Source organism: Grus americana, chromosome 17 (genome assembly GCF_028858705.1).
Source record: "Grus americana isolate bGruAme1 chromosome 17, bGruAme1.mat, whole genome shotgun sequence".
Taxonomy (NCBI): Eukaryota; Metazoa; Chordata; class Aves; order Gruiformes; family Gruidae; genus Grus; species Grus americana.
Window position 1 is genome coordinate 13,261,626 of NC_072868.1, and position 13,665 is coordinate 13,275,290.

Here is a 13,665-nt window from a genome sequence, read left to right on the forward strand (position 1 = left end):
GTTCAAAACTGGCTTTTTCCATATGGAACTGTGACTGGAATTTCTAGCCTAGTAGATTTGGGGTTTAACTTGGCATACTAAATTGAGGATCCTTAATTTCAGATCTTCTATTGGTGTAAGACTGCACACAGTATGTCAAAATCACTCTATCATCTCTTCAGAGTATAGTGGACCTTCCAGACACATCACATTCTTGGCTGCAGACATGCAGACAGTGCAGGCAGGAAGAATAAAAGGCCAGGTACTCATGGTGCAAACACACTGCAACACTTTCAAGCGCAGATGGTTCTTTTTTCCAAAATTTGTCGGTGCTTCTGCCAGAAGACTTTGCAACACCATAAAGTAATCACAGCTTTCTGAAATTAGTCGAATGATGGAAATCGCTTCTGACAGATTTCTTCAAGAGCAGAAAAGTTTGGTCCCAGAGCGTTCAAAAAATCAACAGGCAAGTCCTCACTGCCACTGGCGACAGAGCACAAGGAGTTACTTAGCTCTAGTTCTCCTTCCTCAGTGTATCTGCAAGGTTCATACATGGCCCCGTAATCTTCCAGTGTGTTGTGGTAATACAGTTTCTAGAGAAGGGAAGAAAAGATACAAATCATCATGGCAGTTTCTACTGCCCTTTTGAAAATTAAGGGCATTCATGGTATGCAAATTAGGCAGGTAAACCAGGAGGTTACAGTGGGGAGTATGAGTCTTTCTCTGATAAGGAAAAGTTTTAGTTTCATAAGCACCAGAGCCTGAACTTTCCCTAGAGTTCAACTGAGGCAGAAAGGAGCACTGATCTGCCCTGGGCCCGCCCGCTACCAAGTAAACATGTGACTGCGTGGAGGCACGCAGCTTGGCCAAGGAGGAGTGGAGGTCAGGTCTGTGAACAAGTAGTTCATGGGAAGAGGAACTAGGTTTCCCTACTAGCACAGAAGTGAAAGAGCAGGCAACTCTCTTTACCCTGCACAGAAATGGAAAGCATTTAAGCTCCACCTCCCCATCTTGAAGAGTTTGCTACAGGTGACAGACCCCAGCCTTGCAGTAACTGCTGGGTGACCAGCCAGAGGCAGCAAGAAGTCTAGGAGACAAGACATTTTCAACAAGAGTCTTCAATGTTTCCCCATCACATGTATCCCTTGCTTTCAATTGTAATGCTGCTTAGATGTGGGCTGAGAAATTAGCTGAAGCCATAACAGCTTTCCAGTTTTGCAAGCCTTTTTTTCCTATTCTTACAAGCCAACTTGACATTCATTTCTTACCTGACCCAGTATTTTGTCCACTATCGGTATGATGCCATCAAGTTGACTTACTTGGAATGTCTTGTAACTATTGTACAGGCCATCCTGGAAGACAGACATAGTATCTCAGGTTTGACCAGCATAAAGTCACCTACTAACATTTCTTTCAGATACAAATAAATCCAACTATCTTTTTCCCTGTAACATCCATTTCTCTTGTGCTCCCTTCTCCAGTTACATTGCAGCTTTTTCTGTTCAGGGACTGTTTCTTCTTATGAGTACATACTGCATGTGTACATGGAGTCACCAACTGTAGGCATCCTTCATAATCTCCAGTAATTAAATATGTTTCTTCCTCTACATTTATTGGATTCCTTTTCATTAACAGCACTAAACATGACCTCAGAACTTTATGTCTACTCGCACAGGTAGTCCTAGCTCCTAACTGCGATCTTAAGGATTGTGGAATTGGGTTCTCACATACATAAAAAAGACTATTTTACATTCTCTTTGCCTGCTGTAGACAGAGATTGTTCTTAGAGTCCCTCGGTGATCACTACGTACTTATGAACAGAACACATGGCAGTCACCTACTGATGTAGGCCAGAATTTCCTTCAGGCATTCTTTACAATAAAAATAGACATCTATTAGAGAATACAGTACAAAAATCCACGACAACCTCAAAAGCCTTCAAACCCCTAGAAGTACATCTTATAGTCATAAAAATACTCATAAATCTTGTCCACACTTTTACAGTATGTTAAGTAGAAGATGTTGACCAGCATGTTTTTGATATCTGAAGAATGATGGTTCCATTTCACTTATGCCAAGAACTAAATAAAATCTTGTGCATATCAATTCAGGTACTGTGATAAGAATTTTGGAAGAAATTACACTTTCAAATATTTAAAACAATAACCAATGAAAAGAAGTGCCAGTCTCAAACTGAAAGCTGTTAGAAAAAAGTTGTCAATGATATTCTGAATAGCAGTGGAATCTCCAACAAGTGACACTTATTTTCTAATTGAACTATAATGCATTATTCTTCCCACTATTATTAATATCAAACCTCATTCTTGGGATTACCAGTTTCTGAGGTATAAAAAAGGGCATTTACATAAGGAAACAGGCAGTTACCTCAGCAATCACTTCTTTTCTAGCCTCCACAGACACAAGTGGTAGAACAGCATGATCTGTAGTATCCAGCTTAGCCTGCATACAGGGAGAGGGATGGTATTAATGAGAAACTGAACTAGGCTGTGAAGGATCACACCTTTTTGCAGACTAAACTTTCATTTACTTCCTTGTTGAAAACACTGGTATGTGCAGTGCGACAAGAGATTATGTGCCTCCTTATCTGTTGGATTCATCAGTAGGATGAGGCACCTGGGATGGTCCTTCTGATGCTGAAAAATGGTAGGAGTGATAATAGTCTGTCACCAGCATTATCCAGTCCATGCAGAGCACCACTTCCCAGATATGCTGGGGGGGGAGCAGCTTTATTTTGCTCAATACCAAAACCAGAGGAAACACAATAAAAGAGATGACTAGTACCAGATTCAGCCACACAACACTGGCTGGGTAATGTGAATATATGCTTTTGCACTTACTTGAGATGAAGACATTCTGCTCTCTTCATTGTAGTTGATTAAAGTTTGATCACCTTCTTGGGGTAGAACAATGGCTTTGCTTTTAGATCTCAGCACATAAAAACAGCAAAGTAGAATACTGGAAACTGTTGTAACAAGAAAGTGAATGGTGAAATGGGCATTGTGAATAGATCTGTATGGCTCAACACAGTGGGTTGGTGAGGTGCCCAGCTCAGTTCCAAATGAAACCTCCAACAATGTGGCTGTGCAGATGCAATGCCTGGCCTGGGGTGGTTAGCCTGCTTTAGAAGGCCAAGCTGTTATCTCCACAGAGCACTGCATTGAGCAGGCGGACGTACGGGATCACTCACAGGTAGCCAGAGGAATAGTGGTCAGATAATCTATTAATTTTTGCTTCACATAAAGAACCAGTAGTTCATCTCTTCAGCAGCAGCCAACATGAGCTGTGTTTAAAAACTAAGGTCTTCCTAAAATTTGAAGAAAGAGCAGGTCATGGACCAGGACACATGGATGCAAGCGCCATGAAGACTGCAAGTATTAACTGCTTGCACTTTGACTATGCTCTAACACGTTAAGGTAAATGGTCTTTCCTGTTAAGGCTGGTAGATTTTAGCACATGTTCATGAGCTGCAATTGCAATGAGATCCAATGGGCAGATGACAGATGACTTGCCTGGACAAGTTAGGAGGTTACTTACCCAGTAACAATAAGAAAGCTGTCAGTATTATTGCAATGGCACCACTTCCAAATCCCACTGCTGCCTGTGGAAGTGGCGAATCTTCACATGTATGTCCATCTGGGCAAAAGCAGAGCCGAACATGCTGATTCTGCCTTGTAGAAAATCCTTGCCTGTCCTGAATAATGACAGGTACCAAGTAGCTACCTTGTGGGAGGCTTCTTAACATTAAAAGTTCAACTGACTCCCCTAAAAAGAAGACAAGCAAACTATTTCAAGACTCATTGAGAGAAGTCTGATGTTCTACAGTCCCTCCTGTTGCTAATCAAAGGGAAACTCATTTGCACCCCAATTTCAAATACTTTTTCCAGCCTTAATGCACCATAGTAAATAGGACAAAATGACATCCCACTTTATCGCCTTGCTGATTCTTCTGGACAGAGAGATCTGTCCCAGTCTTGCTGCATTCTGGCATAGCTGCACTGATAACCTCTAGAATTCATTAGGAAGTTAATCAAATGCAGAAGTGGTTCCTCAGCAGTCTTATCCCCCTTTCTGCAATTTAAGCACATTGCTTCTGGTCCTGTCCCCAGCAGAGATGAAGAACAATGTAACTTTTTTTCAAATTGCAGTAACTTTATATTTTGAAAGCTGTTCTTCTATGTCCTTTCACCCTCATTGAGACTAATCAGAAACAAACCATAAAAGTAAGAGACAGTGAAATAACTAGAAGGTACATAAGTGGCAATGAACTTCTCATGAAGGACATGAAAGGAAGAACTCACCAAAGTTCCTTCCTAATTTCCAGTTATTTTTCACATCTTCAGAGTCCTCGGCCAGCTCAAATGTAAATGGCCCAGAATGTGAATGGAACAGAGCAGACTTAGCTTTTATAATGAGAGGCATCCCTTCTTTTTTGTCACACACATCTAAAGAAGGAGCCACTAATGTTGGCATATGATCATTAATGTCAGACAAGTAAAGCAGGATGGTGCCAGTACCAGTCTGTGGTGGACTACCTAGACAGGAGCAAAAGAAACACAAAACCACTAATAACTGGGTATGGACAAAAGCCAGTCCATTGGCAGGATTTCTGTCTGGCTTATCCTACTAGTCACACATAACACAAGTTTTAAACATTAGGGTGTTCTGCATTACAATTCCCCACTTCGATCCTTAGTCTTACTATCATTTTCTGTCTAACATGCACCTCACCTCAAACAGTTCAAATACTGCTTGAATATTTTCTGACTAGCTACGTACCATGGTCAATAGCATGAACAATGATGGTGTACAGGCTGTTGTTCACATAAGGAGATTCTTGATCAAATTCTTTTGCCACAGTAAGAACTCCAGAATTTTCATCCACACTCAGCCAACCATCTGGGTCATGGGCTAGTTCATATCTTAAAAAGAAAGGAAAAAGTTACAAATGCCGTATTTTCTTCAATGGATTTTGAAGAATAGAAAATTTCTACTGCATCTTTCTTTGTCCTTTTGAGCTCTGTAAGTATTTTTACTTGTTAGTGATGCTTCCTTTTGTTAACTCTATGACAAGCTGTGGGTTTCAGCACAGCCAACAAACAGTTCCCCGTACAAGTCCCCATACCTTGTACAGGCCCATCAAAACTGTTCCTAGGGGCTAAGAAAGTATTTGATTTCCACATTAGATTACCATTCTTAGAGCCAACCATACCTTAGTCCTTTCTATGGCATCAAAATGTTGTCATCAAAAGTAAAATATAAATAATGCAACCTGGTTTTAGGCAAAACTATTTTGAAGACAACAGAAACATTGAGCAACCAAGGACTGACTGCACCTTTAAACTGTATCTTACAGAACTAGCTATCTGGATCTGTAGTATCATCAATAGTAAACCTGCACCTCTAATGTGTATGTTCATATAACTGTAGATATATGTGTGTATGTACATTCATATATGTATATATACCAAATTAAACTTGAAAACCTCTATATATTCCTAAGTTCTTTCTTAACCTGAGAGTTAGAAGCATCTCCACTTACTTTATCTTATTTGGCGCATCATCTGGATATGTGGCAGGATACCTTCTAAATACTCTCCCAGGCTTCATTGAATCTCCTATTTGGACAATAAGTATAGGAGGATGAAACCTAGGAGCATGTTGTGGCTGGAAGACCTTGATGTTCACAGTTGTATTTGTGGATTCTAGGCTTGAGATCGTCACACTGCCATTTTTACAGAAGAAGAAGGGTTCTTCATTTGCTACAGAAATGACAAGTCTTATCTCAGAGTCATTTTCATAGTTGAGAGGCTGAAAACAGCAGACAAAAGTCTGATTAGCAGTTATGAACTTTGAACATCTCTATATACCTGGAACTCAGATGTGAACTGAGCTCACCAAACTCAGCTAAGATGCTAAGCTATTGGTCTTGTAATCAGACTGGCCACGCTACACATTGCCATACTGTAGCTCATCCATTACTGCTCCATACCTCAATAATACTCAAAATGCCTTCATTTGTGACTGGATCCGTCTCAATGGTGAACTGTTCCTTCTCATTGCCTTTTGTTACTCTGAATTTTGCTCTCCAAGCTGGAGTGTTGGGAGAGTCTTTATCTTCCACTTGGATCCGTAATACAGCTGGATGTTCTTGACCTGCTGAAATCTGCAGCTGGTACTGGGAGAGGAAAGGAAAGAAGTAAGGACTATTTCTATTCCCCAGGAGGAAGGAGGTTGTTAGTCAGTTCTGAACCAGAGTTCCACCACTAGACCAAGTGAAGCTACTTTCTGCACACAGTGTTATTGTCTGTGGTGGTTCATGTGTCCCCACTCAGTGATAGAGAACCCTTACATGAGTTACAGAACTAACTTTCTTCCAACACATTCCCACTGACTTTGTAAAGAACTTATTACTAAACCTGATCTTCATATAAAACCAGGTGACTACTCATCTCTCCTCATACTGACTACAGCAACAGGCCTACAAATGCTACTGGGGCTTTTCATCCAGGACTGTCTTCTGCCATGTAGAAGAGATTGGTGCACACAGGCTTAGGCCAGAACTAGTCCGCAGATCTTACATACCTGAGCTTGTAGGAAGGAGGTATGTGTAAGATTTTAGGTAATTTCTCACAATGGTTTAAGTTTTTGATAGTACAGTGCAGCCACCAGCTTCCTAACTAGCACTCCAAACACAGGCTAAGAAATGTCAATTAAATCACCTAAGGCAGAAATATGTCTTAAAAGATAAGAAGGTAATAAAATGTAATTTGTGTTTATTTTCTTCGTATAAGTTGGTCACTGGTTGAGATCTGAAAATTAAGACTCTTACCTTCTAATTTGCAAACAATACTTTCCTTGTATGACAACTTTTTAAAATGCTGTAAAGAATAATACGTGTACTCCAAGAGACGGAACAAATCACTGCTGCGAGAAGGCTGGGAATTTTACTAAACTGGAGTTAATGATGATGAAGCACATATTTCTTGTATAAACCTGTTTTGGCAGATTATCTAACCTTATTCCCTCAGATCTTCCAAAAACCATTCTGCAAGTAGGAGACCTACCATAGTAACACACTGGGAAGTATGTTTGCTTTCATAGGTGACTTTGGACCCATTGTTGTAACCCAGTATCTATTCTTACTGTTCACAACTTCAAATATTTACACATATGAGTGCTTGACATGACTCTGCACTCTGGATGTGAGCACTGGTTTTGACTGGGATAGTTAATTTTCTTCATAGTAGTTTGTATGGTGCTATGTTTCGGATCTGTGGTGAAAAGAGTGTTGATAACACAGGGATGTATTCATTACTGCTGAGCAGTGCTTACACAGAGTCAAGGCCTTTTCTGCACCTCACAGCACCCCACCAGCGAGTAGGCTGGGGGTGCACAAGGAGTTGGGAGGGGACACAGTGGGACAGCTGACCCCAATGACCAAAGGGATATTCCATACCATATGACATCATGCCTAACAATAAAAGCTGCAGGGAAGGAGGAAGGGGAGGACATTCGGAGTTACAGCATTTGTCTTGCCAAGTAACTATTACGTGTGGTGGAGCTCTGCTTTCCTGGAGATGGCTGAACATCTGCCTGCCAATGGCAAGTGGTGAATGAAATGCTTATTTAGCTTTGCTTGCCCACACGGCTTTTGCTTTACCTATTAAACTGCCTTTATCTCAACCCACAAGCTTTTGCACTTTTACCTTTCCAGTTCTCTCCCCCATCCCAGTGCAGGGGAGTGAGCGAGCGGCTGTGTGGTGTTTAGCTGCCAGCCGGGGTTACACCACAGCAATGTGTCAACATGCCAATTACAAAAACAGTCTTTATGGGACTTGAGCTATTAATGGAACCAGAGCCTGAAAACGGATAGCTCTTCGCTGAATTTAAATGTAGCTGTCTACTCCTTCACAGCTTTTAACTCCTCAGAGCCCTCTTCCTGCCAACAAGCTCAGTTGCTGCCATTCGTACAGCAAATGCTCTACAAGTGCCCTCACGGAATACGCCAGCAGAAGCGGTGCTGCCCCACCTAACTGCCCCGTGAAGATGTACTGAGTTTGCAGGCAGGCAGGTTTAGGGCCATTGAGGATCAAAACTAGGATCTTTGAAGAGTAGATTGTAATCAGCACCTTAGCTTCTCAGATGTTAGAATAAGCAAGTCTGTCAGCATCCTTACCGTAATAGTGAGACGAAAACCTTCTAGTGCCGTATACAGAAAATTAACAAAGTTCATCACTCTCAATAGTCTAGCATTCTCTTACTGTCCACATTTTTAAGAGATATGTCTTCTATCACATAAAGTTTATTTGCACATGTTTTGGCCTGATTCTGCATGTGTCTGAGGGTTCCTATCTCCAGTGCTGAGTGTATTTAGCAGTTTGAAGAACTGAAATGTATTTAGGAAGGCTCAGTAAAGTAAGAATGGTTTTCCTTACATTATCACTAGTAAATACAGGGAGGTGGTTGTTGGCATCTTCAATAGCTACATTCACTGTTGCAGTAGATGACAGCTGGGGAGTTCCATGGTCACTGGCTTTAATCAGAAGTTTGAAAGAGTTGGCAGTCTGAAAAACAGAAGAAAGGAAGTTCCAAACTTAGTTCAAAAGCGGTTCCCGCATTTTGCCAGTCACAGCTACAAAGCTGGATGTGAGACTCTCCCTCCCCTTATACCTCGTTAATGTATAGTGAACAGGTATCATGCACTAAATGATAAGAAGCTGCCATATTTACATCACCTTATAATCCAGGCATCCTGACAGAAGTATTGATCCTGTGGTAGGATCAATATTAAATGTGAATCCATCCAGAAGAGGCATTTGCATACTTAGAGAATAGGACACCTGAGAATTCGCACTGCCCTCTTCATCTTTGTCCAAGGCAGTAACTTGGAAAACTGGCTCATCTATGATGAAGAATTGAGACATTAATAAAAGTGTTTAGTCTTGACATGGAGTTTCTCAGGCCTGTCTGCAACACACAAGTCCTAGGGAAACCTGTAACTTCTCCTGTGGCTGTCGTTATCCCTGCAAAGACTCTGGCCTCCCCCTCATTTGGGTGGCAAATCTGCCTAAAGCACTGTTAGGCAATGGAGTTATCACACTCCTGAATTTACTCTATCAAAAACATTCACTAGGTATTTATGCCAGCTCTCAGCCAGCTCCTGAGGAGTTGGCACCATGCCCACATGTCTACACATCCAGATTAAGTCTTCGTATTTCTAAAACAGTGTGTCTGACCATCTTCTGTGAAGCAGTGTGCATGTGCAGGTTCCAGATCCACATTAGTCTGTTAAAGTCTTGGCTTGTAGTTAAGAAGAAATATCTTAGTTTTCCCGGAATGTCTTCAACGTTATGCTAATGTACGTTGAGGTTAATCAGACAAGAAGTCAAGAGGTAGGAAATAGTCCTTCACAGGATATAGTCCCTAAACCCATCAGTGTTTAAGTAAAACCTAGTGAGAAGAACAGATGTAGTAAGAAAGGAGAAAGACAGACAAAGGAATTAAAAAGAGCAAACACAAAAGAGTAGTATCCCTTGTTTGGATGGCACTTACCTTTACTGTGGTTCTCTCTTATTGTAACGCTATATGCCTCCCTGGGAAACTCAGGTGCGTTGTCATTAATATCTTTAACCTTTACCTTGAAAAATAAATGGTGGTCCAATGGTTGACCAGTTTTTCTGTACACAATATCAAAACGTATCTAGATGAGTAAAAACACAGATATCAGAATGGAATGAATGGTATCATTCAGATAACAGAATGGAAGAAGAAACTTTCCATTTTGAAGCTGCTTCAGTCGTATTTGGCTAGCATTTGGCTTTGAGTTGCATCACTAAGTCATTATTTCACCTTTCAAAGGTAGTAGATTCATAATGGTCATCCTGTGCACTAAACAATACTTAAAAAAAACAGTACCTGGAGCTGGGTCTGGGTTATTTGAAGTGGCTGTGTAATATAAAATACATAAATATCCTTGGGGGCAGACAAAAGAATGCTTTCACATGTGCTTCCCAATTCCAAAGTATTTAAGTAGTACATTCTGTTTTCTCTAGCTGCATTTCTATGATGTTTTGGTTCCACATCCATGAATGTGCGGGGGATACAATTCTGAATGCTGAATTCTCCTTTGCTCTACTTATTTCTGCTTTAAAACCAAGCCCAGAATGTCTGCCATGGAACAGCCATGAGTCCAGTGAGGGGGGATAGAAAGCTCCCCAAAATTTATCTTTTTATTATGGAAGGCAAGACCTTGCACAGAAAGCCACATGGAATGGTAACTCTCAATTGGGTACAGTCAATCCCCAGAGACACAAACAGAAATCATCACAGAATAAACATAAGGAGGCCACAACTGAAGATTTTTTTGCAAGAGGAAAACAAACCCACACTCACGTATTTTGTTCATACACTTGTTATCACATTTCTTTCATTGCACTTGTTGCTTATGAACACTTCTCTGCTTTTTAAGGGGAAACATATGCTTACTCTTATGTAAAGTTACAGTAATATAGCTTTGCAGCTCCTCTGGTATTATCCTTTTTTTCTTTTTTTTTTTGTAATACATAACTACTTGCTTCCATTGTCTTGATTAGGAGTTTTGGGGCTTACAACTCAGTGTTCTGGCCACTATAGCTGTAACATACTTTGAAATCCAGGACAACCTTTTCCTTTTTTAGATTATGATCAAGGGTCATACCAAAGAGAAAATAGAAAAGAAGTGTACAGATATTTGTGAAGGTCCAAACATGCCACAAAGGTTTATAATCAATAGTGATGGGGAAGTTACTTATTGGTCTCCCCTGAGAAAATCATCTTAGCATTTATTTAGAGGATCAAAATAAGAAAAGGAGGTCATGAAAATACACACATAAAATTCTTATAGGTGTGTCTCCTTCCTGTGAAGCATTTAGCCGTGAGAAAGCAATTAATATTTGCAAACAGTTTTAAGTAGTTTTTTAAAGTGTGTTACCTGAAAAGTTGGGGTCTTTTCTCTGTCAATGGTACGATGTACATACACATGTCCATTTACATCATCTTCTATAGAAAATAATCCAATCTCTGGCGATTCATCTACCCCAGGTCCACTGATTAAATATCTTACTGATGTATTAAATGATTTTTTATTGAACAGCTTTCAAAAAGAGAAGTAGCACAATGCAGTGTGAGTAGGGAAGACAGAACAGAAATAAAAAGACTTTAGCCCAATTCTCTTCCTGCCCACCTTCTGTTTGCAGATGCGGCCTTGCTTGCAGGCTTGGTCTCAGCCAACTCAACATCTTTCTGGGTTGCAGCATCACTACTCTCTGCACAAAGCGCAGGTACACAGCTCTGTGCAATGATTCTCTTACCTCTCCCACTCTATAGTCTTCTTTCCCCTGAGTATGCCTGCAGCTTCCCATAGAAAGGAGCAATATATCCTCCACACCACACAATTCTAAATAAGACAACTTTGACCAAGTAAGTGTTTTGTTTTTTTTTTAAAAAGGTGCTGTTTGATGCACAGTTCTTGCCCTCTCCTACCTTTGGTATTTTATTGTACAATCTGTGCTGATGAATACCTTACTGAGGTTCAAGAAGAACTTTTACTAAAAGGTTGTTTGTACCTGTCCAGCATATTTTGGGAATGGTCCTTTGTCCTCCTCTTGAATATGAATGGTGGTGATAACCCAGGTTCTTTTCGTGCGCCATAGAGGACGTAGACTGTCTAATGGATAAGAATCTACCCACTATTGGATAAAGAAATGTATTTAGTGTCATAGTTTACATATTAACAGTTGTGTATCTGTTATGATATAATATTGACTACAAACCTGAATACTCCTCTTTCGGATCGCTTGTGTTAAACTGAAATTTTTATTTTCATGAGAAAAACTGTTGGCAGCAGTAACCTTATGGGGAAAAAAAAGCAATTGTGAGAAGTGTAGTTAACTAGAAACCATTGATATGTTTTCTAGGAAGAATTTGACTTCACAGAAACATTGATCCAGTTCTGACAGCATTGTATTAAATCGTATCTAACCCTGGAAACTCCACAAATATCATCCATCTCATTCCAAATGAATTGGCATGAGAGCTTGGATACTAATTTCTCTGGTCAGATGATGCCAGTCCCAGAACATGCACACACTGCATCTAAGAGTTTGTGGTATTACCCCTATGGCTTTTCTCAAACCATGTATCTCCGGTTTCACCTCTCTCTCTCTGTGTCTAGTGCTCCTTTAGAAGTTGTCTGGTATTGGAAGGACTTAAACCTACTACTGGAAAAAGTTACGTCTGGGAGCATTTCAGGTTCTCAGATACTCTGTCATGTGACACAGTATCCCAAACACAGCCGGTTTACCAGAAGATGAACACTGGGCCAAAGTCTCTAATCCCGATGAGTAAAATAAATTGCTGAGGGTGGTGACTGCACCCTAATTGATAGGACTTGCCCTTTTATAAGCACAAACTTCCTGCACCATCTTCAAACACTGCTTTTCACTTGAAATCTTACACCACAAAGGAGTGCGACGGTACACAAATTACACTGTTGCCATTAGCTCACAAATAACTTGTACGCCTTCCTCCTAGTTCTCACTGCTTTCATTGGAAAGCGTGGGGGTTTTATGACTCATTCCATCAAATGTCTCCAGTGGCCTTAAAAAAATTAAGCAGAGCTCTTCCTGCTTAGACTTGGGTGAAGGGGTGGTCTTTACCCCATGACCTTTTCCTGAAGAAACAAAATACTTATGAAATTGCCACGGTTATGAACTTGCCAGGCAATGAGGGTTCACCAGTAATGTCTCCGAGCTACTCTGTAAAGCTGTTGTATAACCCAGGGAAAACCTCTGTGATGTAAAAACAGCAAGCAAGGCTTCAACTTGACACCTACATGTTGTATTTACTAGCTTTGCTCCAGGTTCAGCTCTGCTGGACCACCCAAACAAGCTGCTTTCCCCTTGCGTATGCGTAGCCACTTTTCATTATATTGGAAGCTTTGCTTGTGTATTTTACAGTTTCCGCACTCCTCCACATGCACCAGTTGCACCGCAATGGCTCAGGCTATTGCTGCATCCATTCCAGCCATGGGCGCTGCTAGAAAGGAACAACCCAATTCAGGACCACGAACCCCACAGAAACACTCATGGAAATGCCACTTAATTACTGTGGGGGATCTTTAATCCAGCAGAGCCAATGCTAGGCACCGGTGCACTCCGCCAGGTGTGAACGCCCTGGTATCCCTAGCAGGAGGGGTGGAGAGCCCCCTCCCCTGAAACCCCCGTCCAGGAGACCTGAGCGCGGTACCTGGGGATGGAGGAGCCACCCGTCCACGGAGGCACCGCGCAGGGACCACGATGGTCCCCGGCCCCTCCACGCCGCACCTACCTGCAGGAGAAGCAGCGCGGCGAGTAGCTCCATGGGGCGCGGGCGGCGGAGCGGAGCGCGGTGCGGAGCCGCGGAGCGCGGGAAGGTCCCGGTGCCGCCCGCGCCCCCGCCCCCGGGCAGCGCGGAGCCGCGGGAGGAGGGACCGGGGCCGCGCCGGGCCACCTGCTCCGTGGGGCGCGTCCCGCGGCTCTGGCAGCGCATCCCGGGGCCGGCCCGCGGCAGGAGCAGCTCCCGCACTCGGGTCCAACCGAGTGACTTCCTCGGAAGTGTATACAAGGCTTACTGGAGGCCAGGTTCTTG

At 42.0% G+C, this 13,665-nt stretch overlaps 1 protein-coding gene across 1 annotated transcript; it reads right to left on the reverse strand.

Annotated features, from left to right (window-relative positions):
• Positions 1-242: 242 nt before the first annotated feature.
• Positions 243-13,398, reverse strand: CDH26 (cadherin 26). Its single transcript, XM_054845657.1, has 16 exons — positions 13,366-13,398; positions 11,811-11,888; positions 11,604-11,726; positions 10,970-11,131; positions 9,553-9,700; positions 8,736-8,902; positions 8,436-8,564; positions 5,990-6,175; positions 5,540-5,808; positions 4,773-4,919; positions 4,299-4,528; positions 3,535-3,762; positions 2,838-2,962; positions 2,365-2,439; positions 1,248-1,331; positions 243-572 (listed from the first exon to the last, which is right to left on the reverse strand). The coding sequence occupies exons 1-16, from the start codon at positions 13,396-13,398 to the stop codon at positions 363-365; spliced, it is 2,394 nt and encodes a 797-aa protein (XP_054701632.1). The 3' UTR covers positions 243-362.
• Positions 13,399-13,665: the final 267 nt, after the last annotated feature.